Source organism: Peromyscus californicus, unplaced genomic scaffold (genome assembly GCF_007827085.1).
Source record: "Peromyscus californicus insignis strain IS unplaced genomic scaffold, ASM782708v3 Scaffold_19__1_contigs__length_69161282, whole genome shotgun sequence".
NCBI classification, from domain to species: Eukaryota; Metazoa; Chordata; class Mammalia; order Rodentia; family Cricetidae; genus Peromyscus; species Peromyscus californicus.
In genome coordinates, this window is record NW_026294491.1 from 60,528,573 (window position 1) to 60,552,457 (window position 23,885).

At 53.0% G+C, this 23,885-nt stretch overlaps 2 protein-coding genes across 7 annotated transcripts; both read right to left on the bottom strand.

Moving 5' to 3' along the window:
• Positions 1-547: 547 nt before the first annotated feature.
• Slc29a1 (solute carrier family 29 member 1 (Augustine blood group)) lies at positions 548-10,693 on the bottom strand. 6 transcript variants are annotated; one of them, XM_052745429.1, is made up of 15 exons: positions 10,573-10,686; positions 8,894-8,967; positions 8,417-8,517; positions 7,280-7,362; positions 5,440-5,521; positions 5,106-5,308; positions 4,883-5,022; positions 4,604-4,738; positions 4,409-4,506; positions 4,202-4,274; positions 3,516-3,613; positions 2,999-3,107; positions 2,703-2,788; positions 1,466-1,665; positions 548-1,133 (listed from the first exon to the last, which is right to left on the bottom strand). In XM_052745429.1, exons 4-15 carry the CDS (start codon positions 7,306-7,308, stop codon positions 1,022-1,024), a joined length of 1,365 nt encoding a protein of 454 aa, XP_052601389.1. In that variant the 5' UTR covers positions 7,309-7,362; positions 8,417-8,517; positions 8,894-8,967; positions 10,573-10,686; the 3' UTR covers positions 548-1,021. The 6 variants fall into 6 exon arrangements, with proteins under 6 accessions (XP_052601389.1, XP_052601385.1, XP_052601386.1 ...); XM_052745425.1 differs by having other exon boundaries at positions 4,196-4,274; XM_052745426.1 differs by having other exon boundaries at positions 4,196-4,274; positions 8,417-8,674.
• Positions 10,694-16,329: 5,636 nt separating this feature from the next.
• Positions 16,330-17,764, bottom strand: Mymx (myomixer, myoblast fusion factor). Its single transcript, XM_052743983.1, has one exon. It carries the CDS (start codon positions 16,748-16,750, stop codon positions 16,496-16,498), a length of 255 nt encoding a protein of 84 aa, XP_052599943.1. The 5' UTR covers positions 16,751-17,764; the 3' UTR covers positions 16,330-16,495.
• Between the last annotated feature and the right edge of the window lie 6,121 nt (positions 17,765-23,885).

The window sequence follows — 23,885 nt, forward strand, 5'->3', positions numbered from 1 at the left end:
CAGAGTTCATTCCAGGGGCTGAGGACAGCATTTGTGGGGGAGGGGAGGATAGTGAAGACAGAGGAAGACCTAAGGCTGCCTCCATTTCCAGTCTTATGAAATAAGAAAGAGGGGCTGGGGTGTGGCTCAGTTAACAGAGTGCTTGCCCAGCATGCACAAAGCCCTGGATTCGGTCCCTGGATTCAGGACATGGTGGGGTACAGGCCTGCAATACTAGCACTTAAGAGGTGAAGGCAGGAAGAACAGCTCAAGGTCATCCTTGGGGACATATGGAATGTGAGGTCAGCTTGAGCTGCATCTTGTCTCAAGAAAAAGTGAGCAGAAAAGAAGAACTTAGTTTCTCTAGATCTGGGCCACAGTCTGGCTGTCCTGGCTCCAGGCCTGTCCCTTCTCTGTGACCCCAGCAGGGGGCACTGCAGCCTCTGAGGCCAAAGGGCTCCTACCCTCCCCGTATCCCCAGGCCCAGCCTTGGGTCGTGCTCAAGCTCTAGACTCAGGCTGCCGGCCTTGGGAGGACACAGGGAGCTGTGAAGGAAGGAAAACACAAAACAAAACAAAACGTTTATTTAATCCCAGGGCCTCCGAAGGCTCCTGGTTTCTGTCAGTATAAAAAGGCAGTAACATGACAAGGAACGGGGACAAGAACAGGCGTACAAGAAATGAGGGAGAAGGAACATCAACAGATCACATGATCCACCAGCCAGCCTTCCACCTCCACCCATCCTCGTGATAGGCAGATAGACGGAGCTCTCTCAGCCTAGGAGCCGGGTGTGCTTGGTTTAAGCAGGGACAGTCAGAGCTATCCGTAAGAGATTGTGCTCCCTTGTCATTCTGACCCCTCAATCTCAAGTCCATCCGAGGGGGGCTCCCTCCCTGGGACCTGGACATCTGGGCCCAGCACAGGCCAGAAGAAAGGCAAGGTTAGCTAGAAGAGCAAACCTTTGGACCCCTGCTCATCCCAGGCAGGGAGGAAAAATGAGCAGGAAGCAGGCAGGCAGTGCAGTCAGTCTGTCTCCATGTGGTCACACAAGTGCCCTTAACAAGAAGGACAATACAGCTCCCAGAGCCAGGCCCAGACAAAGAAAGAAGGACATGATGTTTCCTGCGGTCTCCGCCTCAGCTGGTTTGACTTTCCTGAAAGGAAGGCAGGGTGATCTTAGGAGAGCCAAGCTCAGCCCTGCCTCCCCCCGCACGCATACCATCCTTAATTCCCAATCCCAGCCCACTTCTTGGGGAAATGTGTTTTGGGGTCGTCCTCCACCTCTCCCAAACTCAGCATGAGCACACTTGGGAGCCCTTACCTCCACTGTCCCTCACAACCCCCCAAGCTGGGCATTTTGCCACAGCCAGCCCCTTGCAGCTTTGAGATGAAGGACTATTGCCATCCCCCTCCACTGAGGAACATCCCCGGAACTCTTAATTAAATCCTGCCCGATGTCACCAAATTCCCTCCTGGCCCGACTCACTTGGGCCCGAAGCACATGCAGAGGCTGGCAAGGTAGCCATTGGAGAAGGCAAAGGCAGCCATGAAGATGATGAACCAGGCATCGTGTTTAAAGATCGCAGGCAGGTAGTAGTGCTTTTTCACGTTGCATAGCAACAGCAGAGGAATAAACACAATCCTGGCGACCACCAAAACCGGCAACCAGCAGCTATCCTTATCGGGCTGCAAGAAACAGGCAACGCTCCAGCCCACAGCAGTACTCACTGTCTACTCAGGGCCCTAGAGACTGCTAAAACCTCTAGGCCTGGTTACCGTTGCGGGTGCTGATTGCCAGAGGTACAGTAGAGCCCATGGGATACTGATGTTTTCCCCCCTTCCTTTTTTTTTTGAAACAAGTTCTCACTTATTCCAGGCTGGCCTCAAGCTCACTGTGTAGCCAAGAATAACCTTGATCCTCCTGTTTCTAGCTCCCAAGCATTGGGATTTCAGGCATGCACTACCATACCTGACTTATGAGGTATTCTGGCAAGCAGTCTTATCAACTAAGCAATACCCCCAGTCCTAAATACTGGAATGTATCTTTTGATCTGCAGAGATACCTGTGCATGCACACACGTGACCCTGCCAGGATACACATCTACGAACCGTACATGGGCTGGAGAGATGGCTCAGCAATTAAGGGGGAATGCTGCTCTTGCAGATGACCAGCGTTCAGTACCCAGCACCCACACCAAGCAGCCCACAACCCCCTGTAACTCCAGCTCCAAGGGATCTGACACCCTCTTCTGGCCTCTGTGGTACCTGCACTCACATTCACACCCCCTCCTCCCCACATTCACTCTTAGCTGGACCATGGTGGCACATGCACTTGGGAAGCAGATAGATGTTTGAGCACAACTTGATCTACAATAGCAAGTTCAAGGGCAACCAGGGCTACCTAATGAGACCCTGTCTCCAAAAAAAAAAAAAAAAAAGTAATAATAGTAATTTACAAATCTAAAAATAAAAAGGAATTATACACGTAATTACACATAGTTACATGTAGATTTGAAAGAGACTGTTCCCTTCCCACTGTGTTTTTTTCCGTTCTTGAGGGGTTACAGATGGAACCCAAGGGTCACACACACACCACACACGGAAGGCAAGCCTTCTACCATAGAGCCACACTCCCAGCCCCACCACTGTACTTTCTTGGGGTCCCTCTTGGCCTCAGTTGGACACTTGGATCCTATGGGTCCCACAGCCCATCCTCTACTTACCCACATGCAAACGGCTGTGAGGCTCCGGCCTAGCCAGTCAAAGACATTGAAATTCAAGAAACAAGCCACAGGAATGAAGTAGCTATCTGGAGAGAAAAGAGACAACTAGACACAATGCCTGGCCCTCTCTGGGCCTTGGCCTCCTCACTGTACAACAGAGATGTTTCCAGCCAATGGAAGGGTGAACAGGCCATGAAGATCCAGCTGGGCTGCAGGGTCCCCAGGTTGCCCACGCTCCACCCTTGGTCCCGCCCTTGACTCTGGCTGAATCTGTCCCGGGAAGCGGGGGCCCTTACTCCAGGCACTGGCGCCAGCAATGCTGGATTTCACCTCAGCTGTCACAGCAGGGAACAGCCCAATGGTGACCGTGAAGATGAAGCAGACAGACAGAGCCAGGACTGAGATCTGGGGAGAGAAAAGAGACTCATCCAGGTTCCTGGGGGTCATGCCAGTTGTGCAGTACAGAAGACCAAACAGCTGGACAGTGGTGGCCTAATCCCAGCACTCAGGAGGCAGAAGCAGGTGGATCTCTGAGTTCAAGGCCAGCATGGTCTGCTACAGAGTGAGTTCCAGGACAGCCAGGGCTACACAGCAAAACCCTGTCTCGAGCCCCACCCCCCCAAAAAAAGATCAAAGAATTTCCAACACACACACACACACACACACACACACACACACACACACACACACACACACACACACACAGGAGAAAGCTCAATCTTAGGTCAGAAAGGGAGGTGGTGGACAGATGGACACAGCAGAAGGAGAGGAAGGGGTGAGGCAGGGAGGGCGGGACACCCCAGTCCCACATACACTCTTGAGTATGGCCTTGATAGAGTGGTTTTTGCTGATGGGTGGAGAGCTGGGAGCTGGTACCCCAGATTCCTCTCTTCCTCCTCTTGGTTCCTCTCCTGTTGGGTGAGAGGTTATAGAAGGATCTTTAACTTTTGGGGAGGACAGAGCAATTGGAAAGTTGAGCTGGAGGTGGACACCTTCCTTAACTGGTTGGTCCACAGTTACACCCTAACACCCCATAGACCTAGATGCCCTTGACTCAAGTCCCTGGGGGCTACCCTTCCCCACGGAGCTCATGTTACTCTGTCTCTTCTGAAACTGCTCTCTCAGTACAAATGCCTGAGACATTCAGGGTAATCCAAGTTCTCTTATTTTCCTTATCGAGACAAGGTTTCGTGTAGCTCTGACTGGCCTTGAACTCACTGTATAGCCAAGGATGACCTTGAATTTCTGACCCTCCTGCCTCTACTTCCCAAATGTGGGAGTTACATGTGCACCACCTTGCCCGGTGCAGGAATCAACTCGGGGCTTTGTGCAAACACTAATCAACTCAGCAAAACTCCAAGTCCCCTAGGGTCACCATGTCACCCTCACCTTACTCATGGTCACTCTGTCCTCCTTTGACTCAAAGCTGCCAGTTAATACAATGTACCCTCGCCCCCCACCCCACGCCCCCCACTTCCTTTAGTAATTAAGACCTTTACTGATAAGATCCAACTTGGTCTCCTGCTCAGAGGGCCCCTCAAGGTTGAGCTGCAGGTAATAGCGATAGAATTCCTGTTCAGGATGGGGAAGTAGAGTCAGAGGCATCTCCAGAACTCCAACTTGCCATGTTTTCAACTTCAGGACCCCCCCCCCCCTGCTTTGGGCCCTCCCACACCCCCCGAACCCGGCTTCCTCCATTTGCTTACCAGCCGAGGCAGAGCCAGGTAACACACTATGGCCAACACGACCACAGCACAGGCTGTGATGAAGTACCCAAAGGCACTTTCTGACAGCTCGGAGCCACCTGGGGCGGACAGTAGACAAGCTCAGACACACTCCATCACTCCAAATCATCCTGCCCAGCCTCCCCACAACCGGCCAGTGGGGGCAGTACAACTCACTGGCGATGGCACAGATCATGGCCACGGAGGTGAAGAAGCCAGCCAGGCCTTGGCCACTCATGATGGGGGCTGTGTAGTTGGCCGGCAGCACACCAGCCAGACCAAAGAGGCTGGCTTGCAAAATGGCACCAAATGCTGAGGAATAGTATGGACAGCATGTCAGCAGGGATAAGGGGCTGGCAGTTGGGGATCCCAAGGGGCTTTAACCCCAACTGCCTTTATCTGGGCCCCAACTCCCAACCCAGGCCCAGAGCTGCCCGAACTCTGTCCCTCGATTACAATTAATGAGCACGATCTTGATCATGGTGATGATGAAGAAGGACAGAGCACTCATCTCCACCTTCACCAAGACAGCAGTGATCAGGAACACCAGCAGGATAGCCACCAGGCTGCCCAGGACCCGAACAGACTGAGGGATCCTGTCGGAGAGGCGGGGCAGGGTGGGAGTCAGCAAAGGACTGAGTGGAGGGCAGCCTGGGGCATCCGGGATGGGGAGGCTTACCTCTGATGCAGAAAAGAGTTGAGGCAGGTGAAGAGCAGCAGGGGCAACATGGCACACAAGGTCATGACATTGTTGAAGATGGCACTGAGAGAACTCCGCTCTGGCAAGGACACTGTGGGGGCAGGTGAGGCCTCCGTGTCCTCGCTCGATCTGTCAGTGACTGAGGATATATTTTGGGACAGGTCCAGGCGGTTTGTGAAATACTGTGGAGTTTTCAAAGGTTGAATGTTTGGAACCTCTGTTCCCCTCTGTGCCCAGAGGCACAGAATCAGGCCTTGAAAGCCTCGGGGTCACGTCCTCTGGAACCCAGTGCCTCCCCTGCCCCCAGCCTCACCAGAGTTGCTGTCATGAAAAAATTCCAGGGGAGCAATGTTCCCAGGCCCAGCACGAAGAAGATAAGCCATACTGCCTTATACCTGAATAGGAAAGAGGGAAAGTAACCTACCAGACCACCTTCCCTCCCTCCCCAGCTTCCCAGCTGTCTAGCTGTGTGTGTCCATGTGTGGTGATGTGTGGGTCCTAAGGTACAGAGCAGGATGTAAAATGGGTCAAGGGAGAAGGCCGTCGGCACAGTTCTGAATGACATGGGTGACAGAGCCTTTGTTATCAAGTCCCAGAAGGCCTTCAGGCTGGGAAGCAGTGTGACCCACACATCCAGCCATGGCTTTGGAACTTTGCTAAAGCGCTGGGTGGGTAGATAAAAGAGTGAACACAAGCCTCTCCCACCCCACCACATAGGCTAGAAGTAATTAGGCTGTCTAAGCGGGAACTCAATAGTTCCCTGAAGGATTCTGAGGTCAAGAAACACCCAGACCATTCTGGATCCAGTGGGACAGATGGTCTGGGTGCCTGAGGGGGCTGGGAAGTAAGGAGCTATAGACTTTTTTTTTTTTTCACCTAACCAGACAGAACCAGTTTTGTAGGCCAAACTACCTAGGGCAGGGCAGGTAGATTAAGGCCTATGGATGCCATATGGTCCTGAGCATGAGGGCACAGAGGCAGTGACTCTGGATAGTCCTTGTCTATAAACTTAGCAACCCCGGTCCCTCCCCTTAGCCAGCACCCAGGTACTTCAGAGATGGTGTCGAAGAGGCCTAACACAGAGACAGGTTTGGCCAGGGAAACAGGAGCTTAGCTCTTTGCAAACCTTAAACAGGACCACCAGATAGGCAGGTCTGAGCCATGACCATCATAGCCCTCAAACTTTCCCCTTGAGATCAAGATGTTCAAGGCATGGTCCAGAGGTTCAGAGGAAGGCAAAATTCCAAGGGAAGGCTACACAGGACAGGAGGACAGAGGGAGGAGGGGGCCAGTCAGCTCCTAATAAAGTGGGTGGAATGTCAAGGGGCTGGGCCGGGGCACCAGGCAGCCTGGGAAGGAAAGGAGGCAGGAAGCTCGGACCCACACTTCCAATCCCCACCTGCCCCCTGGAAAACAGTCACAGAAGGCTGACACTCTCGCCAGATGTTACAGGGGTGGGGAAACGGTCCCAGAAAGATGAAACTAATCTTCCAGTCAGAATGGGCCTAGTTACATAGCCTTTGGCCCAGGAGGGCAATGGTGGGCAGAGGAGCTGGGAGGGTTCAGAGACCCGAAGGACAAAGCGGGCATCTGGAGGGAGCGGCAGTTTCGTCAGCTCTCACAAGCCTCGGCCCCTCTGAGAACATGACCAGACCCTCTTCCATCATAACACACATTCCCGACCTTAACTAGCTTGAGGACGTTCACAGGCTCCAGAGACACGAGCCTGGAAGGGTCAGGCCGAAGAGCGGGGTGGGCTGAGGTCACACAAGGCAGAGGCCCCAGGGCAACCCCCAGGGACAGGGCAGTACTGCCAGATGTGTTCTGGAATGAGGGAGGCAGCCAAGTGTCTCCCCACAGCCATGGGAGGAGCCAGAAGCTGCTGTCTCCCTGCAGGGCAACAGTGGACGCATGGACACAATCCAGCAGGGGACTGCTGCCCACCTAGCCCTGCAGGCACACTAGCTTCCGGCCAAGGTACGCATGTTCCCCACCCCACCCGGATGTAGTCCTGACTCAGAACCACCAGCCCGAGAGCAGCTAGTAGTAAGGTAATTTCAAGTCCCAAATATTACACCTACCCCAACCCCTTCCCTAGAGATCCATTCCCTAGATTCCCAGCCCAGGTCCCCTCCCTGTCCCCTCCCCAGTACCTGTCCTGAGGCTGGTGACTGGTTGTCATGGTTCCAGTGTTTTCGGCTGTGCCTGGCTGGCAGCTCCCTCCCTCTGGCTCTTGCTAGGGGTAAAGGAATATTGAGGCCCTGTCTGGCTCGGCTTCCACACTGCCCTGGGCCTTTCTCAGACTCCTGAGGGTAGGGCTGGGCACACAGAGCAGGCAAGGGAAGGTCCCTAGGAGCCTCGGCAGGCGCAGGACCACTCGACCCGTCCCCATCTGGCCTTTGGCCCCAGGAAGCCCGCTCTGTCTTCTCTCTGCCAGACTGGGCCGCACCTGGCTGCCGGCCTGGCCGCTGCCACCGCTATTTTTATCCAGCAGCAGAAGCAGTTTGTAAGCTTGGAAACCGAAGGGTGGGGATCAGAAGAGGAGGATGCTTGATCCAGAGGCAGGGAGAGAGAGTCAAAGAAGACAGGAAAGAGGTGAAAGGTCAGGGACAGTGATGACAGTGGACAGAGGGGAGGAGGCCGAGCGGAGGGGGAAAGCAAGGAGAGAAAGCGTGAAACAGCAAACAGACCTGCAGGAACTCAGGTCGCCCAGGGCCTGCTGGGTGTCTGCATTCCCACTCTCCAGGGTGCCCCACCCACCCAATCCAGGCTCTGGTGGGGAGGGCCTTCCCGTCCTGTTCCCTAGAGGAACCGGGACGCCGGGCTCTGCTGGTAGCATCTAAGTCTTTCTTTCCAAGCACTGCCCAGGGGCTTCCTGAGTTCTCGACCAGTTTTCCAAGAATATATCTCATAATGATGGGAGGGGACGTAGCCTTCTCCACAGCCTAGCATGTTCCTGACTTTGACCCCAGGGCCATCCGATCCCTGCTCAGTTCCTTTCTCAGGCCCAGGCCACTATCCTCTTCTCCTTTCTGACAGTGGCCTTGAAGGGAAAACTGGAAAAGTGGCGCTAACAGGCAGGATGCTCCCAAGCTCCTAGTCACCCCCTCAGCATCCCTCCCCGTGCCCCACTCACACAGGGGAGACACCCCAGCACCAGCAGGCTAAACAGTTCTGCTGCTGCAGGGAAGCAGGACCAGAATATACAAGGCACCCCCTCACATGGACCCAGCTCAGACTGCCATTTCTTGCCTAGGGCAGGCTGCTCCTGCCCATGCTTCATCACTCACCGGATTCGTGCAGTCGACGTTGGCAGAAGGGTTGGAGCCAAAGGAACCTGGGTGGTCCCTAGGAGGGGGTCCTAGCTCAGGCTCAGGCAGAAGGCTGGGTCCTGGGTGAGGGTCCAGAGTGAAAAAGACCGCAAAGGCTTATCAGGAGAGAATTCCTCAGGCCTCCAGGGGCCCCATTCAGCACAGTCTCATAAGCTAAGTCGCTGCGGGAGCTGGAAGCGCCAGCGAAGCTGGGAGAGATAAAGGGCCACCCTGTAGCTGGGAGATAAGACAGCAGAAGTCCAAGACTCGGCAGGGGAGCTAAGCAAGTGGCAGCCAGGTCAGCTCTCAGGTGCAGCCAGAACTCCAGGCCCCGCCCACCCAGACAAAGAGTCACAGCTGATCACCCCAGGCCTTGCAATGGCTTTTCTACCCTTCTATTGGTAAACCCCAGACTGTCCAAAGATCTTCTCAGTCCTGGGCAGCAAACCCACACACCTCCTAATGGAGGCAGAAGGCTCCTTCCAATTTCCTGATGGTCTCTGTGTGTCAGCCAGGCACCCCTCTAGGCACTAGGGACAGAGTGGTAAACAATAGTATTACTATTTTTTTTTTTAATAGGACTAGAGGGCTCTGCTGGGGCTGGGGAGAGCCTGAGGACTCAGGTTTCTATTAGCTAGTAGGGAAGGGACCCCCATCACACACAGCCAGTCCTCAGCACAGCACTCCACCTCTCCCATACACCAGCAGAGTGAATGTAGCCTCAAGCCAGACAGACGTTAACACTCTTCCTTCAGAAAACTGGCCTAGGCTTGGAGAAGTATTTATTTCTGTGCATGCACACACACACACACACACACACACACACACACACACACACACACACACACCTCCTTTGCAGCAACCCCCATCCCACTCCTGGGCATTAGTTAAAGCCCTGAGCAGCCCTTGGGTCCAGCCTACATCCTAAGGTTCCATTCACTGTCCAGGTGCTTTGTTTTTGTCTGTCCAGCCATCTGATAGCAGTTCAGGGATTCTGATATCATTTCAGCCATGCCTTGACCTGTAGAGATGGAGCCCTGAAAACAACCACCAATCTGAGGCCTTCTGTGTCTCAGGGTCCCAGCACCTCTCACGTATCTGTTTCTCCATGAAGCTTGTGCTACGTCGGAGTCTTTAGTTGCAATATGCAGATACCCCCTCTTTCAGGGGCCCAGAAACTAGTACCAGGCAGTTTCTACTAAACTGACGGGGCCAACTGAGGTTCAGAGAGGCTGCGGCACTTGACAGAAGCTGCAGAACTAGCAAGTGGGGGACCAGCATTAATACTCAATGTGCAGATTATTCTAGATTTCTTCTGGGGTGAGGGAGGAGAAATTAAAGCGGCTTCCCGGATAGCCCCGTAGACTTCGATGAGGCGTATTCTGATCCAGTTAAAGGGTTAAAACAAGCTGGGCGATTCAGGTCATTCTTGGTCCCACATAACATTCGTCTCGGGTTGAAGGCCCCTCACAGCCATCCCATGACACATACATTATTGCATGCAAAGGTCACACAGGACAAGACGAACAGCATGGGGGTTAATCAAGAAGAGGGGGCTGGCTATCTACACTAGGTTGGAAAGGGGGCCCGAGTCGGGTGACTAAGCCTTCATCCACCCGGAGCCTGGGTGTGCGCGTCCTCGGCTTGTCACTCATTTACTCTCCGTGTTGAGTAAATGAGGACGCGCCCAGGAAAGGGAGGCCAAGGACAGTTTAGCGGGTAAAGGAGCAGCACCCCCGCCTTCATTTGAATACCCAAATCCCCATCCTCCTGCCTCGGGGCAGAAGCCACGCAGCCTCTCTCCCGTTCAGACAGGAGCGATGACATTGAACCGCTCACTTGCCGACCCTCAGATGAGGTCAGTATAGCGACAGTGGCTTTCAGGCCCAGAAGCCAGGCTGCCCTGGGCCCCGCTCCACCGGGGTCCCCACCGAAGGACCACCCCCAACCCAGAGCCGGGCCCATGCGCGCCACGTGCTGCGCTGCTCCGCACGCGCCGCGTGGGGGCCACACCCCGAGTCCCCGTCGCGGCCGAGGAGCTGGCAGGCCAGGCCTCCCTTCCCCTCGTGGCAGGCCGGACACGCCACTCTCTGCCCCGGAGTCCCCGGCACGCCCGACCCGGGCCCTACGAGCACCTGCTGGAGAAGGACACCTCCCGCGCCGAAATCTGCGCGCTCGACCCGCGCTTCCCGCGCCCGCCCGAGCGCTTTCAAACTCGCCCTCTGCTGGGCCCGCCCCGGGCCCGTGCGGGCCACCTCCTCCGGCGACAGCCGCCGCCCTGGCCCCGCCCCCGGTTCCCCGCCGCCCCCCTCAGCAGTTCTGGGCTCCCAGCCCCAGGGACCCAGCGCCTCGGGCCGCCGGGGCGGCTTGCTTCGGTGGCGAGCACGTCTTGGGACCCTTCCCAACCGTCACTCGTACACGCAAACCGGGCAGGGTGCACGGTCCCACACTGGGTACCCCTAGTTTACGCCAGCCTGGGAGTGGGCTCGGTCCCACACTGGGTACCCCTAGTGTACGCGAACCTGGGAGGGCCTAGGTCCCACACTGGGTACCCCAAGTGTACACGAACCTGGGAGGGGCTCAGTCCCACACTGGGTACCCCTAGTGTATGCCAGCCTGGGAGGGGGCTCAGTCCCACACTGGGTACCCCTAGTGTACGCCAGCCTGGGAGGGGGCTCGGTCCCACACTGGGTACCCCTAGTGTATGCCAGCCTGGGAGGGGGCTCGGTCCCACACTGGGTACCCCTAGTGTATGGGAGCCTGGGAGGGGGCTCGGTCCCACACTGGGTACCCCAAGTGTACGTGAACCTGGGAGGGCCTAGGTCCCACACTGGGTACCCCAAGTGTACACGAACCTGGGAGGGGCTCAGTCCCACACTGGGTACCCCTAGTGTACGGGAGCCTGGGAGGGGGCTCAGTCCCACACTGGGTACCCCTAGTGTACGCCAGCCTGGGAGGGGGCTCAGTCCCACCCTGGGTACCCCTAGTGTATGCCAGCCTGGGAGGGGGCTCGGTCCCTCACTGGGTACCCCTAGTGTATGCCAGCCTGGGAGGGGGCTCAGTCCCACACTGGGTACCGCTAGTGTATGCCAGCCTGGGAGGGGGCTCAGTCCCACACTGGGTACCCCTAGTGTACGCGAACCTGGGAGGGGCTGGGTCCCACACCCCTAATTTCCGCGCCGAGCCTGTGCTCCTACACATTCGGGACTCATGCACAGACAGGCCTGTGCTCGCACAGGCCCAGACGCCCCCACAGCCACACTCCACCTCAGGTGTTCCGTTATCCCTCACCGAACCCCGCCCACGCCATCATTTACACCGTTTTACTTTTAGCACACACCCCCCCCACGCCCTTCCAACACAGCTTTCTTCCTTTCCATCCCTCCTTTTCCCTTGAGAAGACTTTCCGCCCCTACCCTGGTGGGATACCTCAGACTTAATTGTTCTGGAACCCGGATGCAGGGGTGTGTTCTGTTTTCTCTCCACCCTTCACAGACAGGCGTACACACACTGCCAACAACATTCCCCCCCCCCCCACCAACTTTGCCTTGAAGGCTGTTTATTTAGGGGACAGTCCTGAGGTCTCTAGGAAAACTGGAACACAGCTGGAGACCGGAGAAGGGGGAGCCAGGAAAGGCCTCACATCCTGCACATCCCTTTGTCCTAGCCGGCATCCCAGGCATCTCGCTGCCCCAACCCAAGATGATAACCGTTAGGGCTAGAAGCCTTGCTGTCATCCACATCCTCCGATGGCTGGGGTGTGAGGGGCGGGGGCGGCGGGGTAGGCCATCGCGTGCCTCTGGGGCCGGCAAGGATTCATTATTCCTTCTTTCCTGTTGGCAGCAAGGAGGGAAGGATTCATTCTCTGTCCCTACAGAGGCTGGGGAGGGTCCTGAGGAGAGATCATTCCATCCAGGCGGCCTGCCTCACCTACCTTCCCAAGGAACCTGTCCCCCGAGAAGAATTGTAACTAATTAACAATTACCAGTACTAAACCCTGCAGGGGAAAGGTGCAGTCATTCTCTCGAGAGAAAGACTGGGCCCTGAGGAGGTGGCCGACTCCACTGAGGAGGTGGGCTCTCCCAAGCTACCCTGGTGGGGTGCATCCAGCCTTGCAGAGATGACGCATCTCCCCACTAGCACCAAGTAAACAGGGCAGGAAGTCGGGCTTGGGTGGTATTTTTCTGGGCACTATCCCATGGCTTGAGAGCAGCCTCATGTCTGTCCACAACCCCAGATTCCTGCCCTCTGTTTATCCGGTCTCTGTCTCCCCTGCCTTTGCCTCCCGTCTTCCTTGGTCGCGCGCGCCTCACACCCACTTTCCCTTCCCGGCCAAGTAGCTGGCACATCTGTCAGAGAGATCCACTAAGCACGGCCAGGCTGGGGGCCAGGGGCCTGCCCTTGTGTACAAAGGGGGCTGGAAGTGAAAGGAAAGGAGAGACATGGTGAGGGTCCTGGCCGGACTGAGGAGGGCTGGTTCCTCTCCTCACGCCCACGGGGACCTGGCCATCTATGCAGATGGCCATGGCCAGGCCTGTTGTTGTTGGAGAACAGCCCATCTGGCAAGCTCCTTTGCCTGGGTTCCATCCAGCACCCACACCCCAGGCAGCCTGAGCCAGTCACTGGTGCCAGGGCCCTCTGCTGGACAGCCCCAGGAAGCCAGCTCCCACAGGCCTGGGTCTGGACAGGTTCTGAGGCACCATCGTCCTCGCCTCAGGGTTCTCTCCCCTCTGCCCCTAAGGCTGGCTTAGGAGGGCTTGCCCACCCGGCCTGATGGGCACTTTTGTGTCCTGTCCACCACCCCAGCTGGGACTGTGGCTGGCTGGGTGCTTCTCCCCCTCCCCCTTTAGAAGGTAGCTTGGCTCCATACCACACCCCCAGCCCTCTCTCCCCAGGCCTGCGCTCTCTCAGCTGTTAGCAACAGCTATCTGTGTTTGCTGCAGGGGTGTCTGCATCGGCCTGGGGGGTTGTCACAAGCCACACCTCAAGTTCTCTGTTTGTGGTTAAATTCCGTGGCAGAAAAGGAACTAGGGAAGGCCCGGAGAAACACTTGCCCAGCATGCTCAACGTAAGGGCAGACCGAAAAGATTCAACAATGGGGAGGAATTTTAAGGCAATGTGGTTTTGTTGTTTTGTTTTGTGATGCTGGGGAGAGGGGTCAAGTTCAGGACCTGAAACACGCTAGTGACATGCTCTGCCACTGAGCTAGCTCCTCAGTCCTAATGCCACTGTTAAAAAAAAAAAAAAAAAAAAAAGGTAGTGGGAAAAGTCCTCAACGAATACAACATCAAACTGCGTGTGTGGAGGCCAGAGAACCCCTGGATGCGGTTCCCCAGGGACCAGCCACACTGGTTTTTTTTCAAGAGTTTGCATTTGTATGTGTACACCACCTGGGTGCCAGTGCGTTCGGAGGCCTGAGGGCTTCGGATCTCTGGGAACTGGAGGTACCGTGTGAGCTAGATGATATGGGTGCTGAGAACTAAAGCCAGGCCCTCTGCAGGGACAGTAATCACTCCTTAACTGCTGAGCTATTTCTCCAGCTTCCGTGTGTTTTGTTTTTTAGACAGGGTCTCACTAAGTAGCTCTGGCAGGCCTGGAACTCGCAGTGTTGTGTGCCACCAGCCGGGCCCACCCTGTTTTTTGATACAGGATTTCCAACCATCGGTCCCCTGCCTTCCCTCCCCAGTGTTAGGGTTCCAAGTGGCATCACAGCTTTGAAAGAACATTTTTTTCTTTTAACTTAGGTTCTGAGAATTGAACTAACCGAGCAAGTCTCCCCATGCCCCAAATCAATTTCTCAAATAAAGACAGAGGTGTATACAGAATGGATACTAGGTCAGGGTTCAAGAAGTGACTGTTCCTGTGCTCTGAGCCTGGGCTTCTAGCCAAATTCTCAGATGTATCTCCTAACCCTCTGGCTTGGCAGGTAGGCAGGGGACAATTTTAAGTGGTCCGGAGCTCAATCATCTAATTGTGGGCCTACAAATTCCCAGGGGGGAAAAATCCTTCCTCAAGAGGCGGCAGATATGGATTCTGCTGAGCCACCTCCTCCTCAAGGGCCTGCTGGACGCGACACAGACGAACCGCGGTGCAGTCCGGGTCAGCTCCCCTCCTCCCGCGCCCAGCCACTACGCACCTGCTGAGACTAGGGCACCCGCATCCGGACGGGGCGGGGGCGGGGCAGAACCAAATCGCCAGGCCCTGGGGACCCCAGCCTCCTCCCGACCTCCTCACCTCGGGGTGGGGGCAGCTGCCAAGGCCGGAACTGGCCGGTCTCTGGCTGGAGAGGAGCCGCCACCGACTTGAGCGGGACGGCCTCCGCTCCGCCTGCCCCGCCCCGTGCTAATCGAGGTGTGGAGATCCGACGACACCAGGTGGCCGGGAGGAGGTCCAGTGGGAGGGGCCGCGGGGCCGAGAAGGGACGAGTTAGGGAAGGTGGGACTGCCTTTAATCCGCTTGTCCCCGCAGCTCGCACGTGCTCTAGTTTCTGAGGACTCTGTAGGAAGCAGCTGGGACCCAGGAGGGAAAAGCTCGGCGGCAGGGCCTGGGAGGTAGGGTGGGAGCGGGGAGTTGCTGATCAGCTCAGATATCACTCCTTTCCCAGCCTTAAGCTTCTATAGGAACCTGTAGGGGGATCCCCAACTTGATTGGGGATCGAGACAGAGGCCTGTATTCCGCACTACACCCCTTTTAACTTACAGCCCCAAGACATTCCTAGAAGGACTATTGTGTGGGAATCATAATCGAATTATCCAGGGGATCTTACTACACAATGCTCACCCACGCATGCATACACACATATACACACACACACAGGATCTCAAGGCCTCTACGGGGAGTGAGAAATAAAGTAAGTTTTTAAAAATTATTTTATGTGTTCGGGTGTTTTGCCTGAGTGTGTGTCTGTGCACCAGGTCCGTGTCTGTTGTCCTTGGAGGCCAGCAGAGAGTGTGGAACTAGGGTTATAGAGTTGTGAGGGGCCACCTGGGTGCTGGGAATTGAACTCAGGTCCTCTGGAAGAGCAGCCAGTGCTCTCAACTGCTGAGTCCTCTCTCCAGCCCTATGACGTGAGATTTTTAGGTGACTTCCTATTTCTTGGAGGGCAGTATGACCTCGGTCAAAGGCATGCACATCCCTACTTCCCTGCCCACCGCCCACCGGCCAGTCTCCCTTTTCCCACTACCTCCAGCTGAGCTGTCTCCAAAGCTTGCCCCTATCAACTTTCCTTTCCCCGCCAGCCAGCGAGCCTTGCTGTACTGCAGATCTAAGCCACTCCTGGGCCTCAGTGGGAGGATCTGAACCAAGTTACACAGCTTGTAGCTTGTGAAGACTGAGAGACAGATAGAACAAGTTATCCCGAGGAAGTCTTGCCAGTGGCTTCCCTCCCACTCCCTCCCAGCTTCTCACAGATAAACCGTGTCGATAGGCACGCGCAGGGGTGGGGAGACTTTCAGAAGCACCCCAGTCATCCAGCACCGGGCTGGGGATGGAGCTCAAACGGTAGAGTGCTTGCCTAGCATGCAAAGTTCTGGGTTCGATCCCCAGTGCCACACAAGCTGGACTTGGATGTGGGTGTGTACCTGTAATGAGGTCAAGGCAGGAGGATCAGAGTTTAAGATCATCCTCAGTGGTCTGAGGCCTGCCTGGTAGACATAAAATCCAATCTCACAAACAGCAGCAACATAATCCACCATTGTTTATTGACTCCGTGCTGCACGCTGAGCTTTGAGAATACATGTCTCAAAAGGGAGCCAAGGTCCTATTATTTTAAGGTAAATTTTAAGTCTGGAAGACTGGACAGTTTGGATTTAAATACCACCTCTTAGCTCAGTTGTCTTGTCTCAGTTTGACATTGTCTCTTAACTGACCTCGAAGCCCTCATTTACAGGTCTACCCTGGAGGCCAGAGGTCATTGGTGGGAGCTGCAGAGAGGAGGGAAGAACACCGTATCTGTGGTCTGCTCGATCCTAGCATTCTGCGGTCAGTGCAGATGCCTGGACTAGCCCACTCCACAAGAAAGTACTTTGATGGACATTGCTGCTTCCACGACCCACGGCCTCACTTCTGGGGGCCCAATCTCTCCTTCCTCTGGGAGTGGTCCACTCTGGAGGTCTCTCTAGCATCCGGTGGCTGTTGCTGGCTGAGGACAAACAGCAGACAGCCCAGCAAAGCCTCTCTCATGTCTTGGGAGCTCAGTCGACGGGCCAGTCGGCGCAGCAGGGGCAGGAGGTGCTGGCGGGCCAGGCGGGCAATGGGCAGCAGCAGGCGGGACAGCAGCGATCGGAGCAGCATCGGGAGAAGCGGAGCGGGCATGGCAGAGCCTGGACCTGCGGAGGGAACCCAGGCTCCAGACTCCACCCACCTCACCTAGCAAAGCCCACGGGTGGACGGGAGTCCTCCCTTCCGCTTACACCTCTGGTTCCCTAGCCCCCGACTCGTGGGTTAGGTTTGCTATGGTGCAGCCTTTCCCCTACAAGACAGCTGGCTCAGGGGGTTCACTCACTGTTAGTCCAGATGGGAACTGAGCCCAGGAGTGGGGGGAGCTGAGGCTACAGACTGCTGTTCTGGCCTCCCCACTTCCTTTAATCACTCTCCCCCTCCGCATACTCTGACCCGAGGCCTGCACTCCTTTGCCCTCCCATCTACCACCTCTAACCAGTCAGTGGCGGCTCTCACCAGTCAGAACTGCTGCTCGGAGTGGATTTCAGGACGCATTTGCCTGCTGTGGCTGTGGATATGGCATCACTGGAGAGCACGAGGTAGCCCCACCCCCTCAGCCTCCACCCAGCTCAGCTCACTTGGGTGTGGAGGGGTACAGTGCGGCAACAGCTGTGTGCTGGCACCTGGTATATTGAGTCCAGCTGCTCCCTCTTCCAGTCTGAGGAGGAGAAGAAAGGAACACACGCAGGCATTTCCCCTTGGGAGGACAGACCTCAGAGTTCAACTGTGTGACTTGAGGCATGCGGACTCTTCTGGGCTCCAGTCACTTCGTTGTGTTGCCTCTGGAAGTGGAAGAAGAACTGGAGGAATCAGAGAAGAGGACGGCATGTGGTTGATAGCTGAGATGCAGTAAAGCTGTGTGTGGACACATTTCCTAACCCCCGTCTATGCTACTACAGTGGCTAAGCCAGCCAGAGCCTGCAGGGTCTCTGATAGGCCATCTGTGGGGGCAGAGGATGGGACACACAGCTTCTGTCACAGCTGAGCACAGTTCCATACAGCTGGGTGGCATGCCCACTGAAGGACAGAAGGAGGGGCATGCAGTTCAAGACTGTCTCCAGTCATTCCACTGCTTTAGCCTAAACGAGATTCCATATATATATATGTGTGTGTATATATACATATATATAATATATATCCATACATCCATACATATATATATACACACACACATACATACATACACACATATATAGTTCCAATTATATCTGGATATCTGGTTGGGTGTATGGCCCAAATTTTATTTGGTTTTGTATTTTTTGTTTTTAAGAATTTCATTCTCTGGCCTGGAGAGATGGCTCAGGGTTAAGAGCACTGGCTGCTCTTCCAGAGGTCCTGTGTCCAATTCCCAGCACCCACATGGTGGCTCACAACCATCTGTAATGAGATCTGGTGCCCTCTTCTGACCTGCAAGCATATAGGTAGGCAGAACACTGTATACATAATATATAAATAAATCTTTAAAAAAAAAAAAGAATTTCAATCTCAGGGCTGGAGAAATGGCTCAGCAGAAGAGTACTTGACTGAGCCAGGTGGTGGTGTCACACGCCTTTAATCCCAGTGCTCAGGGAAGGCAGAGGCAGGAAGATCTCTGTGAGTTCAAGGCCAGCCTGGTCTACAAAGTGAGTTCCAGGACAGCCAGGGCTGTTACACAGAGAGATCTTGTCTCTAAAAAACAAACAAACAAACAAACAAACAAACAAAAGCACTTGACTGCACCAGAGGTCCCTAGTTCAATTCCCAGCATCCACATGGTGACTCACCACCATCTCCAATGAGATCAGATTCCTTCTTCTGGTGTGCATGAAGACAGAGCACTCATACATAAAACACACAAATAAACAAGTCTTAACAAGAGTTTCATTCTTCAGAAAGCCGCTGTAACTCAAGGCTGGATTCAGTGGAGACAGTGGCTGTCATGGTTGGCTTAATGTCAACGTGCCACAAATTAAAATCACCAAAGTAGGGGGCCTCTCCTGAAAAACGTGCTGACTGCCTCACTTGAAGCAGGGAGAACCACCCTGTGGTGGGCAGCAGCTTCTGGAAGCAGTCCAGATCAAAAGAGCATGGCAGAAGGAAAATGATCCAACTTCTGCTGGATTGGCGTCCCTCTTGCCCCTAATTAATTTAAAATTCTTTAATTTGGGGGCTGGAGAGATGGCTCAGGGGTTAAGAACATTGGCTGCTCTTCAGAGGATCCAGGTTCAATTCCCAGGCCCCGCGTGGCAGCTCACAAGTGTCTATAACTCCAGTTCCAGGGGATCCGACACCCTCACACAGATAAGCATGCAGGCAAAACACCTGTCAATGATCATTAAAAAATAAAAATAAATTTTTTAAAAATCTCTAATTTTGATATAGCCATCCCATTGGTTCTGTTCTTCTAGAGAACCCAGAATAATACAGTAGCCATGAAGGTTTTCAAGCTTCAAAGATGTGGGAATATGATCACTTATCATCTGCCATTATTAGCTGTCCTCATCAGCATCAAAAACCCTGGAGGAGGAAAATGTTAAAGATTAAGAAGAGACTAGCGGTGGTGGCCCACACCTTGAGTCCCAGCACTCCAGAGGCAGAGGCAGGTGATCTCCAGGTTCGAGGCCAGCCTGGTCTACACAGTGAGTTCCAGGACAGCCAGAGCTACACAGAGAAACCCTGTCTCAGAAAAACCAGGGGGAAAATGGAGGGGTTAAGAAGGGACACATGGAAAGTGGTAGGAATGTAGAATGACAGGCATCCAGCTCCTCTCCTGCTTACTGTGACCAGGTTCAGTAGTCACAAGTTTGTCCCACCCTCCTACTTCCTCACACCTTTCCCAGCCCTCACCTCCCTCCCATATACCCCACCCCATCAGCCTGCCGCTGCGTGGTTACCCAGCAAAAGCAGGTGAGTCTTGAGTTCATGATCAATTTCTCACCTCCACCTGTTGCAGGGAAGCAACAGTCACAGCTACTTCAAAAGTGAGGGCCCTGAGGTCAAGGATCAGAGTACCTTGCTCCGTCACACTGGATGAATGAACAGGCCTGCCCTTTCCTTAGATTTTCCTATCTTCTGTAACTGGAATTTGCATTTTTCCCATGATTTGGGGTGTTTTCCTAGATTCCTGATGCTGTTTCCACTCAGTAGTAAATCTACATGGCTTTACTTTCTTTTTCTTTTTCTTTTTTTTTTTTTTTTTTTTTTTTTTTTTTTTTGGTTTTTCGGTACAGGGTTTCTCTGTGTAGCTTTGTGCCTTTCCTGGAACTCACTTGGTAGTCCAGGCTGGCCTCGAACTCACAGAGATCCGCCTGGCTCTGCCTCCCGAGTGCTGGGATTAAAGGCGTGCGCCACCACCGCGGCTGGCTTTACTTTCAAATGGAATTGGGGAGGATGGCGGGGCAGTTCAGCAGTTAAAAGGACCTGAGTTCGGCTCTCAAAAGCAGCATAACTCCAGCTTCAAGAGATCCAACATCCAGCCGGGCGGTGGTGGCGCACGCCTTTAATCCCAGCACTCGGGAGGCAGAGCCAGGCGGATCTCTGTGAGTTTGAGGCCAGTCTGGACTACCAAGTGAGTTCCAGGAAAGGCGCAAAGCTACACAGAGAAACCCTGTCTCGAAAAACCAAAAAGAGATCCAACATCTTCTGGCCTCCACTGGCATTGCACTCACACACACACACACACACACACACACACACACACACACACACACGCACACGCATGCACAAACACAGAATTTGTGTAAAAAAATAAAAATGAAAATCTCTACATGGCCCTAGCTGTTCTGGAACTCACTGTGTAGACCAGACTGATTCTTAGAGACCTGCCTCTGTCTCCCAAGTGTTGGGATTAAAAACACATGCCACCACAGATTCAGCTTTAAAAAAAAACTGATGGAGAGTGGTGGTGTACACCTTTAATCCCAGCACTCATGAGGCAGAGGCAGGCTGATCGCTAAGTTCAAAGCCAGTCTGGTCTACAGAGTAGGCTCCAGGACAGCCAGTGAATGCTACACAGTGCTACACAGAGAAACCCTGTCTTGGGGGGGAAAAATCAAATCAGATCTTTAAAAAAAATGGAACCTGTGAGCAAGGCATGGTGGCTTCTATTTATAATCCCAGCCTTTGGGAGGTGGAGACAGGAGGATGAACCGTTCAAGGCTATCATCGGTTCCATAGAGTTTGAGGTCAATCTGGACTTTATGAAACCTTGTCTCAAAAAAAAAAAAAAAAAAAAAAAAATCTGGAGCTGAGGATGTAGCTCAATGGTAGACAGTTTGAGGTGGGATAAAAAGACAGCGAAATTATGGGAACACGAGGATAGAAAGGAATCTCTTAATGTAGAATCCAGTTAAAGCCTCTGGTCTGCAGAAAAGCAGGCATCCCAGCATAATTAACACTTCCTGTGAAGGCTGCCAACACAGGGACAATATTTCACCTATATAGACATATTTTCAAACGAAAAAATGTTAAAGTAAGCTGGGCAGTGGTGGCGCATGCCTTTAATCCCAGCACTCAGGAGGCAGAGCCAGGCGGATCTCTGTGAGTTCGAGGCCAGCCTGGTCTACAGAGCAAGATCCAGGAAAAGGCGCAAAGCTACACAGAGAAACCCTGTCTCAAAAAACCAAAAAAAAAAAAAAATGTTAAAGTAGCAATAAAACAAACAATGCCCCAGTTCATATGGTTAGGGCCTCACTCTTCTCCCAGATAATTTGTGGGGGTCTCACAAACAAAACTATTCACATCTGTTCACAGCAAAGCTATCCTAACTTCCTACATCCCGTGTGCAATGGGATTTTTTTTTTTTTTTTTTTTTTTTTTTTTTTTTTTTTTTTTTTAAAGATTTATTTATTATGTATACAATGAGTGTTCAGCCTATAGGCCAGAAGAGGGCACCAGATCTCATTACAGATGGTTGTGAGCCACCATGTGGTTGCTGGGAATTGAACTCAGGACCTCTAGAAGAACAGCCAGTGCTCTTAACCTCTGAGCCATCTCTCCAGCCCCCGCAATGGGATTTTTATGTTGTTTTCCAGACAGGATCTTACATAGTCCAGATTGATCTTTGTCTTCGTTAGGGTTTCTATTGCTGTGAAGAGACACCATGACCACAGCAACTCTTATAAAGAAAACATTTAATTGGGGTGTTTTACGGTTTCAGAGGTTTAATCCATTATCGTCATGGTGAGAAGCATGGCAGTGTGCAGGCAGACGTGGTGCTGGAGAAGGAGCTGAGAGTTCTACATCTTGATCCACAGGCAACAGGAAGTAAACTTTCACATTGGACGTGGCCTGAGCATATTGAGACCTCAAAGCCCGCCTCCACAGTGACACACTTCCTCCAACAAAGCCACACCCACTCTAACAAGGCCACACCTCCTAATTGTGCTGCTCTCTATGGGCCAAGCATTCGAACATATGAGTCTATAGGGACATTCCTATTCAAACCCTGGTTTATGTGGAGGTTGGGATCAACCCAGGGATTCACTCTATCAAGTGAGCTATATCCCCAATCCTGATCCAGGGTTTTATCTTATCTGATCTTTCCTGCATATTTCAGGAACTGTCCTGTGATTTCATTTAAATTCTCTGTAAGGACTTAAATATAATAGCTTTAAAACCCACCAAAAGTGTGTGTGAGTGTGTGTGTGTGACCTCCTTTGGGAAAATCATACCCACACTTCCTTCTGTCTCACTTTTTCCCTGTTCTTCAATCTGCTGAAAATGCCCTTTGATAAACTCCAGCTCTGCTTCACAATGATTTGTCCTGAAACTCTCTTCTGTGTCAAAGGCTTTCCCTGAGTGGAAGTCTCTGGACTCTGGGGCCTAGAGGGTTAAGGGAACTCTTCAAGTGTCTACAGACAAGGAAGAGCGAGCGTCTCCACCCTGCTATTGCTGATGACTTTATCTAGCCTGTGCCAGTCCCTGATGCTACTGGAACCACCCTCACACGGGCTTCTGTCCGTTCTCTCTAGGATTACCACAGCATCCATGAGACTGATGTTCCTGTTTATCTTTTGTGACCCAAACAGCCTTTGTAAAATATGAATTGAATCTGCCTGCTTCTCTTCCAGCTGCCCATGGTTCCCACCTCATCTTTAGGGCAAGTTAAGGCCTTAACAATGAAGGCCACGGTTTCAGGATTTCAGGATGTGCAGCTCAGTAACAGGCCTCTCACCTACAAGATTTGAGACCCCAGGTTTCACTCCCAGCTCTGAACCAGGCAAACCAAAACGTAAACAAAACCAAACACCACAAAAAAACCCAAAGGGTCTAGCTATCACCCTCAAGGGCCCTGGGTAATGTGACCTCCCTTGGCTTCCTGATTTAGTTTCTAAATTCTTTAAAAAATATATTTTATGAATTTGTAAGTATGTTCATGATTTCTTTTCCTTTAAAAATGTATTATGAAATCCCAGCACTTGGGAGGCAGAAGCAGGAGGATCTCTGTGAGTTTGAGGCCAGCCTGGTCTACCAAGTGAGTTCTAGGACAGGCTCCAAAGCTACACAGAGAAACCCTGTCCTGAAAAAACAATAAATAAATAAATAAATAAATAAATAAATAAATAAATAAATAAATAAAGCTTTAAAAAATGTATTATGATTATTTTATGTATATGGTATTTTGTCTGCAAGTAGGTCTGTAAGCCACAGGAATGCCCATGCTCGTGGAGGCCAGAAAAAGGCATCAGATCCCCAGGGACTGAAGTTTTTTTTTTTGAGACAGGGTTTCTCTGTGTAGTTTTGGCGCCTGTCCTGGATCTCACTCTGTAGGCCAGGCTGGCCTCGAACTCACAGAGATCGGCCTCCCGAGTGCAGGGATTAAAGGCATGCGCCACTACCACCTGGCATGGGACTGGAATTTTACAGACAGTTGTCAACCACCATGTAGGTGCTGGGAACCAAATCCCAGGTTCTCTGCAAGAGAAGTTAGTGCTTTTAACTGCTGAGCCATCTCTCCAGCCCCTCTGTATTGATTTTTAACATCTGTATATGAGTGTTTTGCCTACATGTATATTTATGAGCTGTATGCATACAATGCCTGCTGAGGCAAGAAGAGGGCATCAGATCCTCTCAAACTGGAGTCACAGATGGTTGTTACCCACCATGTGGATGCTGGAAACTGAGCCTTGCTCCTCTGCAAGAGCAGTAAGTGCTCTGAACCACTGAGCCATCTTTCCAGCCCTTAGCCTCTGATTCTTGCCTGTCTTACTCTCTATTCCAGGCAGCACTGGCCTCCTTAGTATTCCTA